The following is a 17,730-nucleotide window of genomic DNA, read 5'->3' as shown; positions in this document are numbered from 1 at the left end:
TTGTTGTCTGTGTTCTTCGGTTGTTTGAGAGAGCACCATTTTAACAAACGTGTTCTGATATTGGCTTTAAATACGGGCAATGGATTCGTATCTGCAACTGTCTTCTGGGAAAATACAAACTTTTTTTTGTACTGTGCTGCAATTAATTACCAGATTATTTGTGCAATTAATTAGTGCACAATTAATCTTTATTGTCTCTGCACACAGGATATGCTTGGGAAGGTGGGATATGGGGGAGTTAGAGTTCCACAAAGTGATGAAGGGAGGACGTTCATGTTGTACTGAAGAAAAGAGTAATGAGCGTGCTGTTTGCACTGACCAGCTCACCTATGACCTTTGATAAACAATATTCTGATGAAAGTCAGAACATGTACACGTGGTGCACAGTTCAAAACAAAGGTTTTTCAGAAAAACATGGCCTCTTTTTAATAAACGTTTATTTCCAAAGGAATTTGTAAAATTTCAGAAGTTTTACGATGAATTAGAAGATAACTCCGATGTAGTTAAAATAAAACAGTCTGTGAGAGTTAATATATAAACTCTTAACACCTAGTTAACATTAACAAGTGTTAAATTATCAACTCCAGACAGGTTTTAAATCAGAGTTAACGTACTGGCTCTCCAAGAACATTAAACTCTGGTGTGGATCCATGTAGACACTTTAATGTTGAAATTGTTGTGGAGCTGCAACACGGTGATCAAGCTGTTTTATTACTGCAGGCAGGAGAGCCAACACACATCAAACATCACAGTGCAGTCGTGCGAGCCCTGAAACAGGAGCGGTGCTCTCACTCCTTTATGCATTTCAGGAAGAGGGAGGAAGTTACAAACTGATCGTACGTCACGCTATGAAAGGGAACAGTGGGCGCGCTGTTTTATCAGCACCTGTAAAGGGAGTTGTCTTCTCCATCTGCTGAGGCTGGAATAAGTTCATCTGGTTTTAGAAACGTCACAGCTCAGCACAGAAATACTCTAAATGACAACAACAGAAATTTTATATTACAAAATCAAATCTGACCGTGTGAATCTGGACATGCTGGATTTGCTGTGTGTCGTCTCATTGGAGGCCACTTTAGTGTTCAAGTAGTGCAAAACAAACAAACAAACAAACAAACAAACAAATATTTCCTAAAACGTTTTGTTTGTTCTTTAAAATTTCAAATATTTTATAAGACAAATGTTTGTTCTGCCCTCTTAACTGAAGCCTTTCATTGATCTACCGAATAAACACACTGGTCCTGTCTGCACACGTGTGGCAGCGCTCCTGCTGTCACTGTGTTCGTATTTAATGCATCAGTGTGCACGAGCGTTTGACTGTCACTGAGCAAACAGACGATCCCTCAGCATGTTTGTGAGTGTGACGTGAGCCGCACGTGGCCCCGAGTTTGACACCCTGCTTTGACCTGAGGTCACAGCTGAGAGAATATATCCAGCATCACAGAAAAATGTGTTTTCATCATGAAACAAAACAAAAATGTCCTCTGCCAATCAGAATCCCAAACACCTTTGAATTGGCTCAGATTCTCGGTGCATTTGTCACAAACACTGTTCATCACACCAACAAACAGCTGCTGTAACAGAGCTCACTGACTGATGTTCTTTGCTGTCCAGAAGCGAATATCGTCTGCTTTCATTCAAACAGAGATACTCGGCTTTACCACTAGGTGGCAGTAAAGGTGTAGATCATTCAATCACATGAAGCACACCTGTCTTCTCACAGCAGTCGATGGTTCCTTCTCTCCTTTAAATGAGTTTTAATGTCCACGCAGCCATTTCTGTGCTCAGTCTGAGTGAATCAGCACCCTGAGCTAACCCTAACACCTCAGCGGTGTTGCTGCAGCAGGAGCATAATATTAACGAAACGTCCCGACTCAGTCTGACAGCAGACGCTTGACATCAGGTGAACCCTGATTTATTTTAAGGAGGGGATGGTGGTGATTAGTAATGCTTACACTGTGATGTATTATGAAGACGAGGGATAACTGTATGTGTGAAGAAGTTCATGAAGTCATTACTAGTTAACGTTAAATTTGTGACACGCCATTTCCTCTCCAGATTACGAGTCATCTGCTTTAGGGTACGTGTTTGAGAATTATACCACGGGGTCAGGTACTTCTGATTAGAGACCTTAGTTTTCACTGGAGCTACAGTATCCAGAGTCGTACGTAGTGAGGAGGTGAAATTATTAACACGATGATCGACCTCTGTTGGGGTAGCGTTCAGATAGCTGCTCTGCTCTGTGTTGGTACAGGGCATTGACATGATAACAGTGGGTGGATTATATTCTTAAACTTAGTCACAGCGCTTTCAGAGCAGCACCAACTGCAGGCCCAACATGGAGGAGGAGGAAGGAGAAAGTGATGATAACAGTGGGGGAATTATACTCTTAAAGTAAAACTGTGATGTTCAGTTTGTCAGAGTGTGATCAAAAACACTGCAGCAGGTTCATCAGAATGAGCACAGGTAATCTTCCATAACATATTAGTACAATGAACACGGCTTCAGTTGCAAAACCAATTTTAAAAGTGTGTTTACCTTTGACGTTCACACACTACTTATTCAGTTTTTCCTTTTGGTGTAAAACAACAGCGACACTATGGGATGGATGAGCCAATCTTTTCCAACTGTACCTAAAACCAGCACAGCCCACTTGGTCAAAAGGACTCTGGGTAATGTAGTGTCCTGCTGTGTGTGCAATTTTAAAAAACAATACACAGATAATTTAAAAAATGAATTAAAGTTTACATTAAGGAAAAAAATCCAAATGATAAAAATCAGAAAAAGTAAAGAAAAAAGTTAAAATGAAAGAAAACAGGTGTGCCAGGTGAGCAGCTCAGCTCAGGTGAGCAGCTCAGCTCAGGTGAGCTGCTAATTCAGGCTGCAGCTGAGACATTGATCCCGACAGAAACCACAGCTGAACATTCATCTTCTACATCTGTTTATTTCAGGTAAAAAATATTTCCGTTTCAATGACGAGACAAATAAAATACCTTTATTTGTATATCAAAGCTCCTGTGTGACGTTCAGGGTCTGTTCATCTGCTCTGTTAATGTCAAACACTGTACAGGGCTTTAAATCTGCCACTGTGTTCACTTTGTTCATCTTCAGCAGTCAGCCTCCTTTTAGCTCTCAACCAATGTGTTGAAAGCTCCTACGACCTATGACCCCAGCTGCAGCAGCAGGTTGGTACCTCTGACCCCTGGAATCGAGGTCTAGATCTTCTCCACATAGTTTCCAGGGAACATCCCCTCTCTGCCCCGCAAGCGACCAAGCCACCAACCAGACGGATCTGTGGAAATGGAAAAACAATGCGTAGGACAAACATTCAGGTAAGCAAGAGAACTACGCGACCGTGCGCGGTCCTCGTGGGAACTACGCGACCGTGCGCGGTCCTCGTGGGAACTACGCGACCGTGCGCGGTCCTCGTGGGAACTACGCGACCGTGCGCAGTCCTCGTGGGAACTACACGACTGTGCAGTAGCGGTTTTAGATATGGGCGACACGGGCGGTTGTCCGGGGCGGCATCACGGCCAGCGCATAGTGGGAATGTCACAGGCACCGTTCGGTTTTCTATGGCCCATTTGCTGGGAGTAAGGGCGCCCTCCGTTTGCGAGGTGCGCCTGCTGGGGGTAAAGGGATCAATAACAATTTAAAATTTATAAATTTACAGCTTGATGATTTAAAGTCTCACACACAACCCGTCGAAAGGGGGGGGGGGGGGCGGCTGCTTCCAAATAGAGCACATTTCATTTATAATGTTGTAAATCCAAGTCCATCATGTGTTCATGATTTGAATCCTGGGTTGTGTGAAATCCCAGAAATAAACCTTAGACAAAGTGAATCTGTGAACGAAGGTGTAGGTGTGTTAGGTTATGTTGTGGTGATCCTCGAGTTGGGGGATTTGTGTTCATACTGCAAAATTAAAACCAATGGAAGATGGACAAGAAAAGTTCAAAGCCATCAGGTGCTCAGTTTAGAAAAAAGAGAAACGAAGAGGAGGAGAAACAAAAGATGCAGGTAAGCATATGTGTGATTGGATAATGGCAGGTCATCCTGAACCAATCAGAATCAGAATACTTTATTAAAAGGAAATTAATAAAGGAAATTATGTGGGTTACAGTTGCTCCAAGAAGAAATGGTAAAAATAGCAACAGTAACAGACTAAACTCCAAACAATACTTTATGTTACAGATTTTAATATTAATTGTCAGTTGATGATTTGTCCTGTTCTCATTGTGTGACAGATTATGATGGCTGTTTGGTAGATGTTTGCATGCATACTCTCTCTCTCTTCATATGTGTGTACAACAGCTTTATGTTAATGTACAATCCTTAATATGTTTTGTGTGTGTGCGCGTGTGCGTGGAGGGGGGGGGGGCGCCAGAGGGAGTGTTCACCCGGGGCGCCAAACAGCCTAGGACCGCCACTGCGACCGTGCACGGTCTTTGTGGGAACTACGATTCTGGATGAAAGTACTACCATGCAACTACATTCACTGTTGTTTAACAAGGTGTGAGATCTAGTAACATCAATACAAGGTGGGGCACTACCTTCAGTGACTATCTCAATGATGTCCTCAGCATTGAAGCTAAGCTCATCGGTGTCCTGGGCATCGTAGGCGTACAGAGCTCTGCAGTGAGGAGTTCGGGGCTTCGGTTTGGGTCGCCCCGCTCCAGGAGAAGGCTTCACCTCCTTTGAACGGCGCCGGTGTACCCTACAGGTGAGAAGCAGGGATTACTAGTCATTTACGGATGGTCCCTTTACTGGTCATACTGGTGACCACAGTTATTTCATAACACTGGGTCACTCCAAGCGGTCTCACCCTGCGGCACCCTGATCGGGAACATCCATAAAGCCCATGTCCTGGTTTTGATGGGGACGACTGTCATGGCGACGCTGGTTCTGGAGGCGGGGCAGGGTAGGTTGCTCCATGCTCGACTGCTGTCTCAGCAACGAGCCTCTGGAGTAGGCGCTGCCCTCCTTCAGGGCTCCACCCCCTCTGGAGCGAGATGCTGATGAGAATAAGAAACGTCAAAAAAGTCGTCTAAGAAGTCGTGAAAACACCTGAAACTTGGTTTTTGCTGATACCCGAGTGTTGCTGGTTGCTGGGCGGAGCACGGTTTCCCATGTAGCGGCTCTTGCGGTTGTCTTTCCGGGTGGGACCTGGACGACAAACAGACAGGAAGTAATGCCGAGTGGACAAGAGGTTACATTGGTGACTAAGTCAAGTCACAACTTACGGGAGTTTTTAGGCAGACCCGGTCCGATGGAGACCTGCAGGACCTTTCCACTGGGCTTCAAGACTGCCTCGTCACCCTGACCCACCTGGAACTGGATCTGTCTGGATCCTGAGGAGCTGAACGGACCCCAGCCACCTTTCTTCACCTTAAACTCCAGGCTGAACGGAGATGTGTAGAGATAGAGGCAGTGTTTGGTTAGTACCAGTCTGATGACTCCTTGTTAAACCCGGGTTTAAGTGTTGGTTTCTCAGTGCATTTCCTGTAATAGGAACTACGTTCATTGGTTGTGCAGTTTGACTCCTTGCTTGTCTCTAGTTTCAAAACACCAAAATGGCAACAGTGAAAATGCTCATCAGGAGACTTTAAACCAAGCGTGGCCAAAGGGTGAGGCCATGGTGGCTAGCTTCCTTTACAGTGCATGAGGTATGCTGGAGAACGACGTGTTTGAAACTTACAGGTTATTGAATTTTAGTGGCAACTTCCTCTGCGTTTTGTCCTCATAACGTTTGACCAGCAGACTCAGAAACTCCGTTTTAAAGACACTCTGAAGAACGCTGTCGTACTCCTCTTCATGGATGATGAAGAAGTCATCCTGAAGAGTGCTAACAAACAGAAAGGTCGGTCAGAGAAAGGCAATATTTTGAATGCTATACAACAATGGCTATCTTCTATTATCTTCATGTTTTGTTCTATTTCCAGTTCTACTTTTTGACCCAGTGGAAAGGACTAATCTGGCTCTGCTGTCATGTTTTGGTTCTAACTGTAGTTTTTCCCGGTTCTGATGGCGTACCTCAGAGAAACAGACTGGATTTTGTTGATCTCAATCTTCCTCTTGAGAACTTCCTGGATCTGACCTTTATCTGGACCATGTTTCACCTTCTCCCGACCAATCATGTAAAGGAACTTTGGTGTCAGGATGAGGTCTCTCTTCACGGACTGTGGAACAACAGAAGCAACATTTCAGAGAGGAAAGAAATATTCAGGGACTCATCAGACATGATGGTGAACGGTCTCCAGCCGAGGACGTGTTCAAACAGAACCAGATCTAGGCCCGTGGTTCTGCTTTTAGGTTGGGTTCCTACCTTGAACCTGCGGTCATATTTCACCACGACGTCAGCAAAATCAATTCTCTCTCTGCGGCCGACAAACTGTCTGATCTCAGGATGGTTATCAGTCCCGAGGTAATCACCCACAAAGTTCCTGTTGATGCTGTTTCTGCGGCGCTCTTTTTTGTTCAGCACAACATCCGAGGCTAGAGGAAGCACGAATGAAAAGTTATTGAAAACAAACTCAGATTTCTTTAACCCATCTATCAAAAACAATCGTACCTTCCTCCCTCATCTTGACGTATTTGCGAACAGCAATGTGTTTGCGCCACGCCTTCTGGATGACACGAGCGTACCCGTTATATTTCCTCTCCCTCATCTCCTCCAACAGAAAGAGCTGGAGAGAGGAAACGACACCATTATGACAAACTAAAGACGGAGCCGTGACCGTGCGTCACAGCGTCAGCGATGACCGTGGGTCACAGCGTCAGCGATGACCGTGGGTCACAGCGTCAGCGATGACCATGCGTCACAGCGGACCACAGCGCCGACCTCAGGCGTGCTGAATCTCAGCGTTCCTGATTGCAGTTTGCTGAGCTTCTCTTACCGACTCGGGAGCTTTGATGAAGACTTTGGTCTTCCCCAGCTGGAACTGATCCTGGTCCATATTGACCGAGTGGAGGAGGTGCAGCACGCCCTGACGCTCATCACCTCTCCACTGAGGCCAGGACTCCTTCGTCAGGATGGCGTACCTGCAGCACGGCAGCCTGAGTTAGAACCTTAACTTCGTCCCATTAGCTTAAATATCCTAACCATGTTTGACCTCTGACCTCTGCAGGAACTTATTGAAGACTCGTCTGTAAGCATATCCAGCTCGACGGACTCTGATGTTCTCTCGCAGGCCCAGGTACTCCACCTGGTGTCTGACCCGGTTCTCCTCCCAGTCCCGGGAGCGTTTGGTTTCGTTGGGCTTGATGCAGCGGATGTAGTGGGGGGTGCACTTCATCAGGGTCTGCACCAGACTATTAGCTTGTTTCTGGAGGGCAGCGAACACACACCTGAGAACCACACCTGGCAAAGCTGCTTATTTCACTGTCGTTTTCATTCTTAGAGGAGGTCTAACCTCCAGCTTTCTCACCTTGATCTTACTGCTAGCGGTGGTCGGTCGCCCTCGCTTCTCTGCCTCCAGGTTCTCAGGGAACAGCGCTCTGATGAACGGACTGCCCACAAACACACCACAGAGACGGGATTGTGTCAGACACACACAGCTTAGTAATGTGATTACTTCCACGCTTTGAACGCTGCATGGTTGTACTCTCTCCATCACGCCATCCATTGTTGATCTGCACATGTCTGTTACCATGGAGACTCTCTCACAAACAAAATCACGGTTTAGTAACCCAGTGACACAGCGTGCTAACGAGAAAAAAAACAGTAATCTAATTACTTTTTGCAATGTTAAACCCTTTGCTCGTTACTTGAAAAAAGTAATCAGATTACAGTAACACTGCCATCTCTGCTGACATCAGGGGCTGATAGCGAGGACACGCTCCTGAAACATCCACGCACAGTGTACTTACAACTCGCTGCTCTGCATCAGCTCGATGATGTCATTGAACAGCACATCTCTGTTCCTCTCACAGAACCCGCTGACGTCATACGACACCTGCCCACAGACACAGGTGCGGTCAGTAAACGCAGACAGATGTGGTCATTAAAACTCTGACAGGTATACAGGTGAGGTGAGGACCTTTCCAGCATAGTGGTGGACTATGAATCCTTTGTTCCAGCTGCTGAAGTGTTCGTGAGATCCAATCTGTCCCTGTAATTTCTGCAGCAGGGTCTGATCCGCCCCCTCACCTTTAGCGTGCATTGTGGCGCACACGTCGTCCAGGATGCTCATGATCCCAGGAGGATTCTGCAACACAGAGGGTGTTCACTGAAAATACAGCTGTTTGAATCTGGTTTTATATAATCTGACTTATAGTTCATTTAAAACTGAGAGTTCAGCTCCTGCAAGCAGCAGAAATCTCACCTGTACTCAGGTAATATCACATCTGCATCAAGAGACCAAACAAGCCACACACTGTTTTTAAGCTTGTAAAGATCAGACGTCTTTATCTTTTAATTAAAACTCAACGAATACTCAATTAAAAACACCCAACTTTCACCATAAATACAAAAGTGAGAGTAATATTTGAGGACCAATTCTGTTTACATTATACATGCTTCCCCTAGGCAGCATCATTAGAAGACATAGCATACATTTTCACTGCTATGCAGATGACACCCAGCTCTATCTGTCCATGAAGCCAGATAACACACACCAATGAGTTAAACTGCAGGAATGTCTTAAAGACATAAAGACCTGGATGGCCACTAACTTTCTGCTTCTTAACTCAGATAAAACTGAGGTCATTGTACTCGGCGCTGAAAAGCTTAGAAATATGGTATCTAACCAGATTCTTACTCTGGATGGCATTACCTTGGCCTCCAGTAACACTGTGAGGAACCTTGGAGTCATTTTTGACCAGGATATGTCCTTCAACGCACATATTAAACAAATATGTAAGACTGCGTTCTTCCATTTGTGCAACATCTCTAAAGTTAGAAATATCCTGTCTCAGAGTGACGCTGAAAAACTAGTTCATGCATTTATTACTTCCAGGCTGGACTACTGCAATTCATTATTATCAGGATGTCCAAAAAACTCACTGAAAAGCCTTCAGCTAATCCAAAATGCTGCAGCAAGAGTACTGACAGGGACTAGAAAGAGAGAGCATATTTCTCCTGTTTTGGCTTCCTGTTAAATCCAGAATTCAAAATCCTGCTCCTCACATACAAGGTCTTAAATAATCAGGCCCCATCTTATCTTAATGACCTTGTAGTACCATATCACCCTATTAGAGCACTTCGCTCTCGCTCTGCAGGCCTACTTGTTGTTCCTAGAGTATTTAAAAGCACATTCATGAAGAAGTCTGAAGGGTCCCTGAGTCTAACAGACACTTCGATAGGAATCCTTTACATGAGTAAAAATTGCAGGAGTATTATAAAATGAGCAGGTCACCCCTCTCCAGATACCAGAAGATGGCTAATGACAAAAAACATTAACAACTTAAAGGGTAGGTGGGATTAAAGTGGGAGGAGCTAAATCCTCTGTCAGACGGAATCAACTCGGGGGGCAACTGACCCTTAAGCGTAAATCCTGCTGCAGTTTGACGTAACAAATGGTTGATGTCAGTAATGTTTGTACGAGAATAAAAACAGATGGAGAGGAGCACTAAATCTATCAGAGCTGTGTTCAGTGATTTGCGGACTCACCAGTTTGGACTCGATGAGGTCACAGACCACCTTGTTGTTAAAATATTCGATGGGAGTCCATTTGATTCCCTCCTGCACGTATTCCTCCTGCAGACACAACAGCAACATCTGGCTTCACATTTAGTCTGTTTATTTAAAGGAGGTCCCTGAAGTCCGACAATGTTATCAGTCCAAGTCAGCAGCGCTCCACCCTACACAGAGCAGGCAGAGCACTGCTCTCTGAGGTTGTTGTTTCTTGTATACTTTATTAATCCCCTGTAGGGAAATGACTCTGACATCAGGCAACTCTGCTTCACTGAGTGAATGGGTAAAATGCAGAGTCTCTGACGGTTTGCCAGAATCTCTTTGAGGCAGTCTGAAAGTCGTTTTGCATGGCCTCTCTGAACTTCCTGTTTCAGCCACTGCCCGAGCCACATTTGGCTTGGCCTGTTAGTACCTATCAGCTGCTTCCGAAGTCCGACAGGCTAACCAAGCCCAATACGACTCCCTCTTCAGCCTGGTGCTTCCCCTCACCTCTGGTGTCTGTCTTTACCCGAGTGTCCACAGCATATGGTCCAGGTCTGATACGATTACAAAATCGATCATCGACCTGCGTCCTGGTGCCGCGTGCACTTATGGACAAACTGTGGTTTGCACAGAAGTCCAATAACAAAATTCTGGTTCAGATCTGCGACACCGTTCCTCCCAGTCACGCGCCTCCAGGTCTCGCTGTTATTGCCCACATGAGCACTGAAGTCTCCCAGTAGTATAGAGTCCCCAGGTGGAGCAGCTTCAAACACCCCACCCAGGGACTCCAAGAAGACCAGGTACTCTGAACCGTCATCCAGCGCAGACGACAGTCAGGACCCGTTCCCCAACCGGAGGGTGCAGGGAACAAACCCCTTCGTTCACTGGGAGAAACCCCAACATACAGGCACCAAGCCGAGAGGATACTAGGATACCCACCCCCGCCCACGGGAGTATGTGGTGTCTGGCTCACTTCTACGGGCCATTTGACCCTCACACAACCTTTGCAGGAGCAAAGAGAGCTGCCCTTTGTCACTGATTCTGTTCGTAGCCAAGTGGTGGAAGCTTTCACATCGTGGTCTCAGAATCTCATCGGGGGAAGTTAGCGGGAGATCGACAGACGGATTGGTGCGGCGGCTGCAGTGATGCGGATGCTGCACCGGTCCGTCGTGGTGAAGACGGAGCTGAGTGTAAAAATGAAGCTCTCAATTTACCAGTCGATCTACGTCCCTACCCTCACCTATGGTCACGAGCTGTGGGTAGTGACCGAAAGAACGAGATCGCAGATACAAGCGGCAGAAATGAGCTTCCTCTGAAGGGTGGCTGGCCTCTCCCTTAGAGATAGGGTGAGGAGTTTGGCCATGTGGGAGGGGCTCAGAGTAGAGCCGCTGCTGCTCCACATCGAAAGGAGCCAGCTGAGGTGGTGACAAGGATGCATCCTGGGCGCCACCTGGGTGAGGTTTTCCAGGCATGTCCCACCAGGAGGAGGACCCAGGAAACACTGGAGGGGTTTTATCTCTCGGCTGGCCTGGGAACGCTTTGATGTTCCCCTCGACGAGCTGGAGGAGGAGGCTGGGGAGAGGGAGGTCTGGGCTTGTCTGCTTAGGTTCCTCCCCTTGACCCGGCCCCAGACAAGTGGAAGAAGATGGATGGATTTATTTTAGTCCGTGCTGGTCAAAAATCACTCGGGAGGAAGCTGGGGAATTATTATTTGGATTCCTCGCACAAAAGTAACACAACAAGACAAAGTTCATCATCTCAGAAAATAGTTGAATCGAGATTTGTCCAATAAACACCTGTAATGTCATCTGATATTTTAAAATCAGGCTGAATCAGTTAAACTTGGTAACAACCACAAAATTAATCCCAGAATAATTGTATGTCATCTGTTTATTAAAGAACAACGTCACCTGTTCAGCCTTCAGCGTGAGCTCAATAAAAATCTGCTGCAGCTTCTCGTTCACAAAGTTGATGCAAAACTGCTCAAAACCATTTTGCTAAAAAACAAAAAAGTAAAAGTTAATCAATAATCAGAGCAGTTGATCATCAAATCAGCAGGAACAATCTAACAGTTTGTGTTTATTATTGTTTTGTAAGGTGTGGCTTAAGACAGGAAGTGTGTTTGTACCTGGAAGATCTCGAAGCCGTAGATGTCGAGGACTCCGATGTTGAGCTCCTCCTGCTCCTTCTGCATGGCTTTATTAATGCACTGACACAGAAACAGGAAGGTGAATGAGCGGCGGATAAAGAGCAAACAGCAAAGTGTGAAGGCTGTGTGCAGGCACTGACATCGACCAGGAAGTCGAAGAGTCGGGCGTACAGCGCTTTGGACAGGGCGTCTCGGGAGAAACAGGCCTGCTCGGTGTTCAGGGTCACCGAGATGGACTCGGTCTTCCCGCCCCACTTACTGTCCATAATCCTGCTGGTCAGCTTGCTGCAGAGACCGTCCTGAGAGATCCCCAGCAGGTAGGCCGGAAAGGCGAGGACTGACGAGGAGACAAAAGGTTTTACTGGTTTAAGTGGTAATAAAAACAAACAACAGTGTCATGCTGTAGTGTCGGGTTTCCCACAGTTCTGGCTCTCCACCACTGCGTAGTTGTTCTCCTCTCTGAAGCTGATGTTTCCCAGATGAAGAATTCCTGCGACCAGCTGAAGGACTGAATCCTGATCTTCCAGAGACAGACCGACCACCGACATGGCCTCCTGAGGACACAGGTACACACACTTTAACACGCATATGCACGCACACGCGCACACATATGCACGCACACGCACGCACAGACCATCGTATCCGAGAACTCCTTCTTGTCGTTCACGTCCTCCACCGTGTAGGTTCCCGTTTGGTTGAGGTAGTTGTAGTAGTCAGGGGTCGTGACCCCGAGGTTCTCCCTCTGCTCTGCGGTAGCCCCTCCCAGCAGCTGAGGTCAGAGGCCAGCATTAGCTTCCATTAACAGTTATAGTACACGTTGCAGCACACATTGCAGTACCTGGTAGTAGATATGGAAGTTTCTCTCTCCTTGATTCTGGGAGACGACTCGACTTTTCTCCAGCAGGAAGTTGGAGATCTTGCCTCCATCAGGAGCTCCTCCTCGGCTGAACTGGATCTCGAAGTATTTGCCCTGTCGGGTTAAGAGCAGCGTGTCTGTGGGCGTCTATGAGTCTGCGCGGCGGCAGCCAAAGCAGCTGTGCTATCATACTCACAAATCTGCTGGAGTTGTTGTTGCGGACGGTTTTAGCGTTCCCGAAGGCCTCGAGCAGAGGGTTGGACTGCAGGATGATGTCTTTGACGCGCTGCAGGTGATAACACATCGCTAACATCATCTGTAACCATGGTGACTATCAGCTGACACAAACAATCAGCCGTTTTCTGATCTAACTAAGGAAGACCCGACGTGCCAAAATAAAAAGGTGAAGAAATAAATTAAAAATGAAATCTTAACATGTCCGATTAAATTAAAATTAACACTTTGAATAAACGTTTACTAATTATTAGAATTGTTATTATAAAATGATCCGTCTCTCTTCCACAGCATGTCTTTATCCTGTCTTCCTTCTCTCACCCCAACCAATCACAGCAGATGGCCCCGCCCCTCCCTGAGCCTGGTTCTGCTGGAGGTTTCTTCCTGTTAAAAGGGAGTTTTTCCTTCCCACTGTCGCCAAAGTGCTGCTCACAGGGGGTCATATGATTGTTGGGTTTTTCTCTGTATGTATTATTGTAGGTCGACCTTACAGTATAAAGCACCTTGAGGCGACTGTTGTTGTGATTTGGCGCTGTATAAATAAAACTGAATTGAATTGAGCGTCACATGATAAAAACGTTTCAAACCAGCAGCAGCAGCGATGAGTGTCGAGATAAACTACAAAGTGCAAAAACGATTTATACCACAAGGTGGAGCAGTGAGGCAGCGTTACCTTCATGTCAACCAATCAATGGCCTCCGATTCTGACCTGAACTTTGTCGCCTCCTCCGGACACTTTGGACACGTAGCTCATGATGTATTTGGCAGCAACAGTTTTTCCAGCGCCGCTCTCGCCGCTGCCACGCAAAGACAGACATCACGTTACACATTTGTGAAAAGAGTGTGTTTGAAGAGAGCTTTAAGCCCCGCCTACCTGATGATGACACACTGGTTCTCGCTGTCTATCATCATGTTTCTGTACATGTTGTCAGCCAGTGCGTAGATGTGGGGGGGGTTCTCGTACTGAGCCTGTCGGGGGCGGGGCATTCAATCAGCTATTTGTCTGTTTTTCGTTTGTATTTGTCTGTCGATTGGCCGCTCGGTCTTACCGCTCCCTGGTAAAGCTCCACCTCCCTCTCGGTGAAATACGGCAGCTGTTTGAACGGGTTCACCGAGATCAGCACTGGACCGATGTAAGTCTGAAAGAAAAGGGTCAAGGAACAGCACCAGAACCAGGACCCCCCCACCAGAGACAGACCATCCCAGTGCCGGATGTTCAGCACCAGCAGAACTAAGCATCTGGAACTGATGATGTCACTACCTGTGGGAGGGGCTACCACAGAAACTCACTGGTGATTGGCTGCTCACAGATCAGTGTGCCATGACTTTCTTCTCTAATTTCCAACGGATACCTGATCCTTCTTTAGTTGGAGGTCTCTTCCTGTTTAAAGGGAGTTTTTCCTCCCCACAGTTGCCTCGGGCTGCTCAGATGGAGTCATGTGATCATTGCGGTCTTCTCTCTTGTAGTCTTTGTTATTGAAATATTAAAAAAACCTGATTAAAATTTGGCCGCCCTCCCCTTCAGCTCAGGACGTTTCATCTCCTCCCGCCTCATCGCGTGAGCCTAAACTCGGACGGCCTCTGGGCGACGAACCCGGTGAATCAGGAACGTGGCGAGCAAGTTTCTGAACTGCCACAAGAGGGCAGCAGAGCCCAGGCATCTGCTTTGCACATCCTCAGAGAACAGGGGGCGGCGGGACTCACAACCCTGTGAATAAGAAGACGGAGACAAAACGAGCACGCTCCAGGTGCCTCCTCACCTGACTCACTCGCAGGCTTTATTGATCCTGTTAATAAAGTTTCACAAACTGAAGCAGGTGAGACGCTCCCACAGGTGAGACGCTCCCACAGAGCACGACGGGTTAAACACCGTGACAATAACTAAACAGCTGTGAGTTAACTGAAGGTGAGGTCATCAACCAATTAACCAATCAAATCGAGGGTGTGCGCTGAGGATACAAAGATGTAGTCGTCCATATATCTCTTCTTCAGGTTGTCTGTGATGGCGTCCTCGTTGATCTTGGACAGCAGCACCATGTCATCGACGCCGCTCACCTTCACATTCTGAGCCTGCCAATGGTAGCGCTCCTTACTCCCCTGGGGGTGGGGCAAAACAGACAGATTGAAATCAGTAAATCTTTGCGTGTAGCTGATTGGTTTACCTCGTTATTCGCCATGTTATTCACTGGGTTCACCTGTGAGGCCACGCCCCCCGTGGGACCTTTAAGGTGACACGGAGCTGCGTTTAATGGCGCCGTCTGGACACGCCTGAATGTGCACTCATGTTGGTAAATGGCCTGTATTTGTAAAGCGCTTTTCTAGTCCCTAAGGACCCCAAAGCGCTTCACACTACATCCACACACTGGTGATGGCAGCTACATTGTAGCCACAGCCACCCTGGGGCGCACTGACAGAGGCGAGGCTGCCGGACACTGGCGCCACCGGGCCCTCTGACCACCACCAGTAGGCAAACATGGGGTTAGTATCTTGCCCAAAGATATGTGGAACGCAGCCAGGAGGCAGCCTGGGATCGAACCACCGACCTTCTGGTTAGTGGCTGACCTGCTCTGCCCCCAGTCAACAGGGGGCTGTTTACCTGGATCCAGGTGTTTAGTTTGTGTCTCAGCTGTTTGAGTCTGTGCCAGAGACTCCACCCCACACTTCAGTCAGCCTGACCTGAGATTCCCAACATTCCTCAGTCCTGCAGGATCTTGCTGTGCTGAGGAGTGGCGAGCAGCGGCGCCTCGACACGCCGGGCTGCAGGACGCTACACGCAGCAGGGTGTGTGTGTGTGTGTGTGAGAGAGAGAGAGAGCGAGAGAGAGAGAGAGTGAGAGAGTGTGTGTGTGTGCGAGAGAGAGTGAGAGAGAGAGAGAGAGAGAGAGAGAGAGAGAGTGAGTGAGAGAGAGAGAGAGTGAGTGTGAGTGTGTGAGTGAGAGAGTGTGTGTGTGTGCGAGAGAGAGAGAGAGTGAGAGAGAGAGAGTGTGTGTGTGTGCGAGAGAGAGAGAGAGTGAGAGAGAGAGAGTGTGTGTGTGTGCGAGAGAGAGAGAGAGAGTCTGCCGTCTGATTGGTTGGGACATGACGTCAGGAATAAACTTTATCATCAAATAAATGTGAGCTGAGCCGTTTCCATGGTAACCACAGAGACATTTGAACGTTTTCTGTGTTTTTATTTTAGTGTAATTGTTACGTAAGCGTCTTTGTTTCTGTTCACATCATCTAATAACATTTATTTTGTTTTCTTTGAATCATATTTCTGTGTTGATCTTTTTCCTCCAATGTTTTTCTTTTGTTTACAGAATTTTTTATTGATTGTTTTTGTTTATTTTGTTGTTTTGATTGAAGTTCAGGAAGTGTCTGTTTGCCGTTTCCTCCCAGCTGCACAGATTTGATCAGAACCTTCTCCCTCACAGCGAAACCTGCAGAACCAGAACCAGAACCGGGACCAGTCTACGGTCCCGGTCCCGGTCCGATTTTGCGGGTTTTGTAGTGAAGTCTGTGAACTCACCATGTCTGCTGCTTCACTTCCTGCTTCTGAGAAAAGTTGAGAAACCTTCGGTGGGTCTCAGGTGGATCCAGGTGCGCTGGGCCCGGTCCTGGGTCAGGTGAGTCCGGGTCAGACCTGCTCGGTCCGGTTCAGCTCGCTTCACTGCGGTTCTGCTGCTTTAATCGGCATTTTACTCTCGTGTCTTTTTTCTCCCTTCAGTCTTCAGCGTCTCAACTCTCTGCAGGTGTGGGCAGGTAGGCTCCGCCTCTGGAATTCTGGGTAATGCAGTCTGAAGACAGAGCCGCGGAGCTTCGCTGCCCCTAGAGACCAGAAGGAGAACTGCACAGCGCCCAGTGTTATTCGTGTTTTTTAAGGTGTGATCATGTGGGCAGCGGTGAGCTCTCTCTTGGGTTCAAACCTGCTTCAGGTCTCCAAACACTGAGGGAAGGAGCTCCAGCGTTTCCTTTAGCGGAGGAGAAAACACGTCCCATAATTCATAGCGACCCACGAATAAATGGAATAAAAACTACTTCCTGTTGCTGCATGAAGAACGCTGTGTGAGCTCATTATGATCAATATGATCTGATCAAAGGTCATTCTCTACTAGGGTTGCCAACTCCCTGAGAAATAAATAAGGGACACCTCGTTGCCAGGGCCGGGCGACCCAGTTGTCTTCACCCTTCCCAGTGTGGTGAATTTTTTAGCTCTTTTTTTGTGTGTGAAATTATTTTTTTAACCATTTGACTTGAATTTGATTTAAGTAGATGCGTATTCTTTGTGACAGCAACACATGGGAAACAAAAATCATTTAGCCATTTATTTTTAGCTCAAAATGACAACATTAACACAATAAAACACGTCTTTCTTAAACAGAAGCCTGTCATGCTTAACTTTTGAGAATAAAAGTAAATCTTTCTTTAAAAGAACTCTGTCCTGCTTAACTTAAAATTATATAAATTAATAGAAAACAATAAAAAGAAAAATATTCTTGTAACAATGCACATTTAGTGCATTTAGTGCAATTGGCTTCAGTAGAGGCATTATTTCAGCTTTTGCTCCCGTTTGTAAACCCACTTGTTCCCATGATTACGCATCATAACTCATCATCATTATTCATCTATGTATTACTTTTATGTATTACTCATCTATTTGTTGTAATCATCTATCCTTGCAGTTGTTTATTACACAAAATAAATTATATTATCACACTTCTGGCCACATAGCGCTGATATTCACTGCACATGCCCATTTTAACCTTAACCAGAGGGTTTAAAAACAAACAAACCAGTGTTTACCATATCTGGTTCCACCGTGGCCTGGTGGACAAAGATTGGTTAAGGGTTCCCCGAGCTTTCACGCCCCTCATGTTCTTCATGTGCCCACCATTAGAAG

General features: G+C 46.7%; 1 protein-coding gene across 1 annotated transcript; it reads right to left on the bottom strand.

The window, feature by feature from the left end:
* Window positions 1–2,922: 2,922 nt before the first annotated feature.
* Window positions 2,923–16,706, bottom strand: myo1eb (myosin IEb). Its single transcript, XM_085177202.1, has 27 exons — window positions 16,360–16,706; window positions 14,812–14,949; window positions 13,902–13,991; window positions 13,727–13,821; window positions 13,562–13,649; window positions 12,815–12,904; window positions 12,601–12,732; window positions 12,397–12,531; window positions 12,184–12,316; window positions 11,903–12,099; window positions 11,742–11,822; window positions 11,524–11,610; window positions 9,608–9,694; window positions 8,037–8,204; window positions 7,867–7,952; window positions 7,425–7,506; window positions 7,117–7,322; window positions 6,894–7,038; window positions 6,569–6,683; window positions 6,323–6,492; window positions 6,031–6,176; window positions 5,696–5,842; window positions 5,241–5,398; window positions 5,089–5,163; window positions 4,823–5,012; window positions 4,551–4,714; window positions 2,923–3,289 (listed from the first exon to the last, which is right to left on the bottom strand). The coding sequence occupies exons 1-27, from the start codon at window positions 16,360–16,362 to the stop codon at window positions 3,213–3,215; spliced, it is 3,285 nt and encodes a 1,094-aa protein (XP_085033328.1). The 5' UTR covers window positions 16,363–16,706; the 3' UTR covers window positions 2,923–3,212.
* Between the last annotated feature and the right edge of the window lie 1,024 nt (window positions 16,707–17,730).

This window comes from Neolamprologus multifasciatus, chromosome 11 (assembly GCF_963576455.1).
Source record: "Neolamprologus multifasciatus chromosome 11, fNeoMul1.2, whole genome shotgun sequence".
Lineage (NCBI taxonomy): Eukaryota > Metazoa > Chordata > Actinopteri > Cichliformes > Cichlidae > Neolamprologus > Neolamprologus multifasciatus.
The sequence above is the reverse complement of the archived record's forward strand: the minus strand, read 5'-3'. Positions and strand labels throughout refer to the sequence as shown.

Bases quoted from the DNA above. Each gene is read 5' to 3' on its own strand.
- myo1eb (XM_085177202.1), bottom strand. The intron at 12,532-12,600 runs GTACTGCAATGT...CTCTGACCTCAG, and splicing joins ACTTCCATATCTACTACCAG to CTGCTGGGAGGGGCTACCGC. The intron at 6,684-6,893 runs GTAAGAGAAGCT...TCCTCTCTCCAG, and splicing joins TCATCAAAGCTCCCGAGTCG to CTCTTTCTGTTGGAGGAGAT.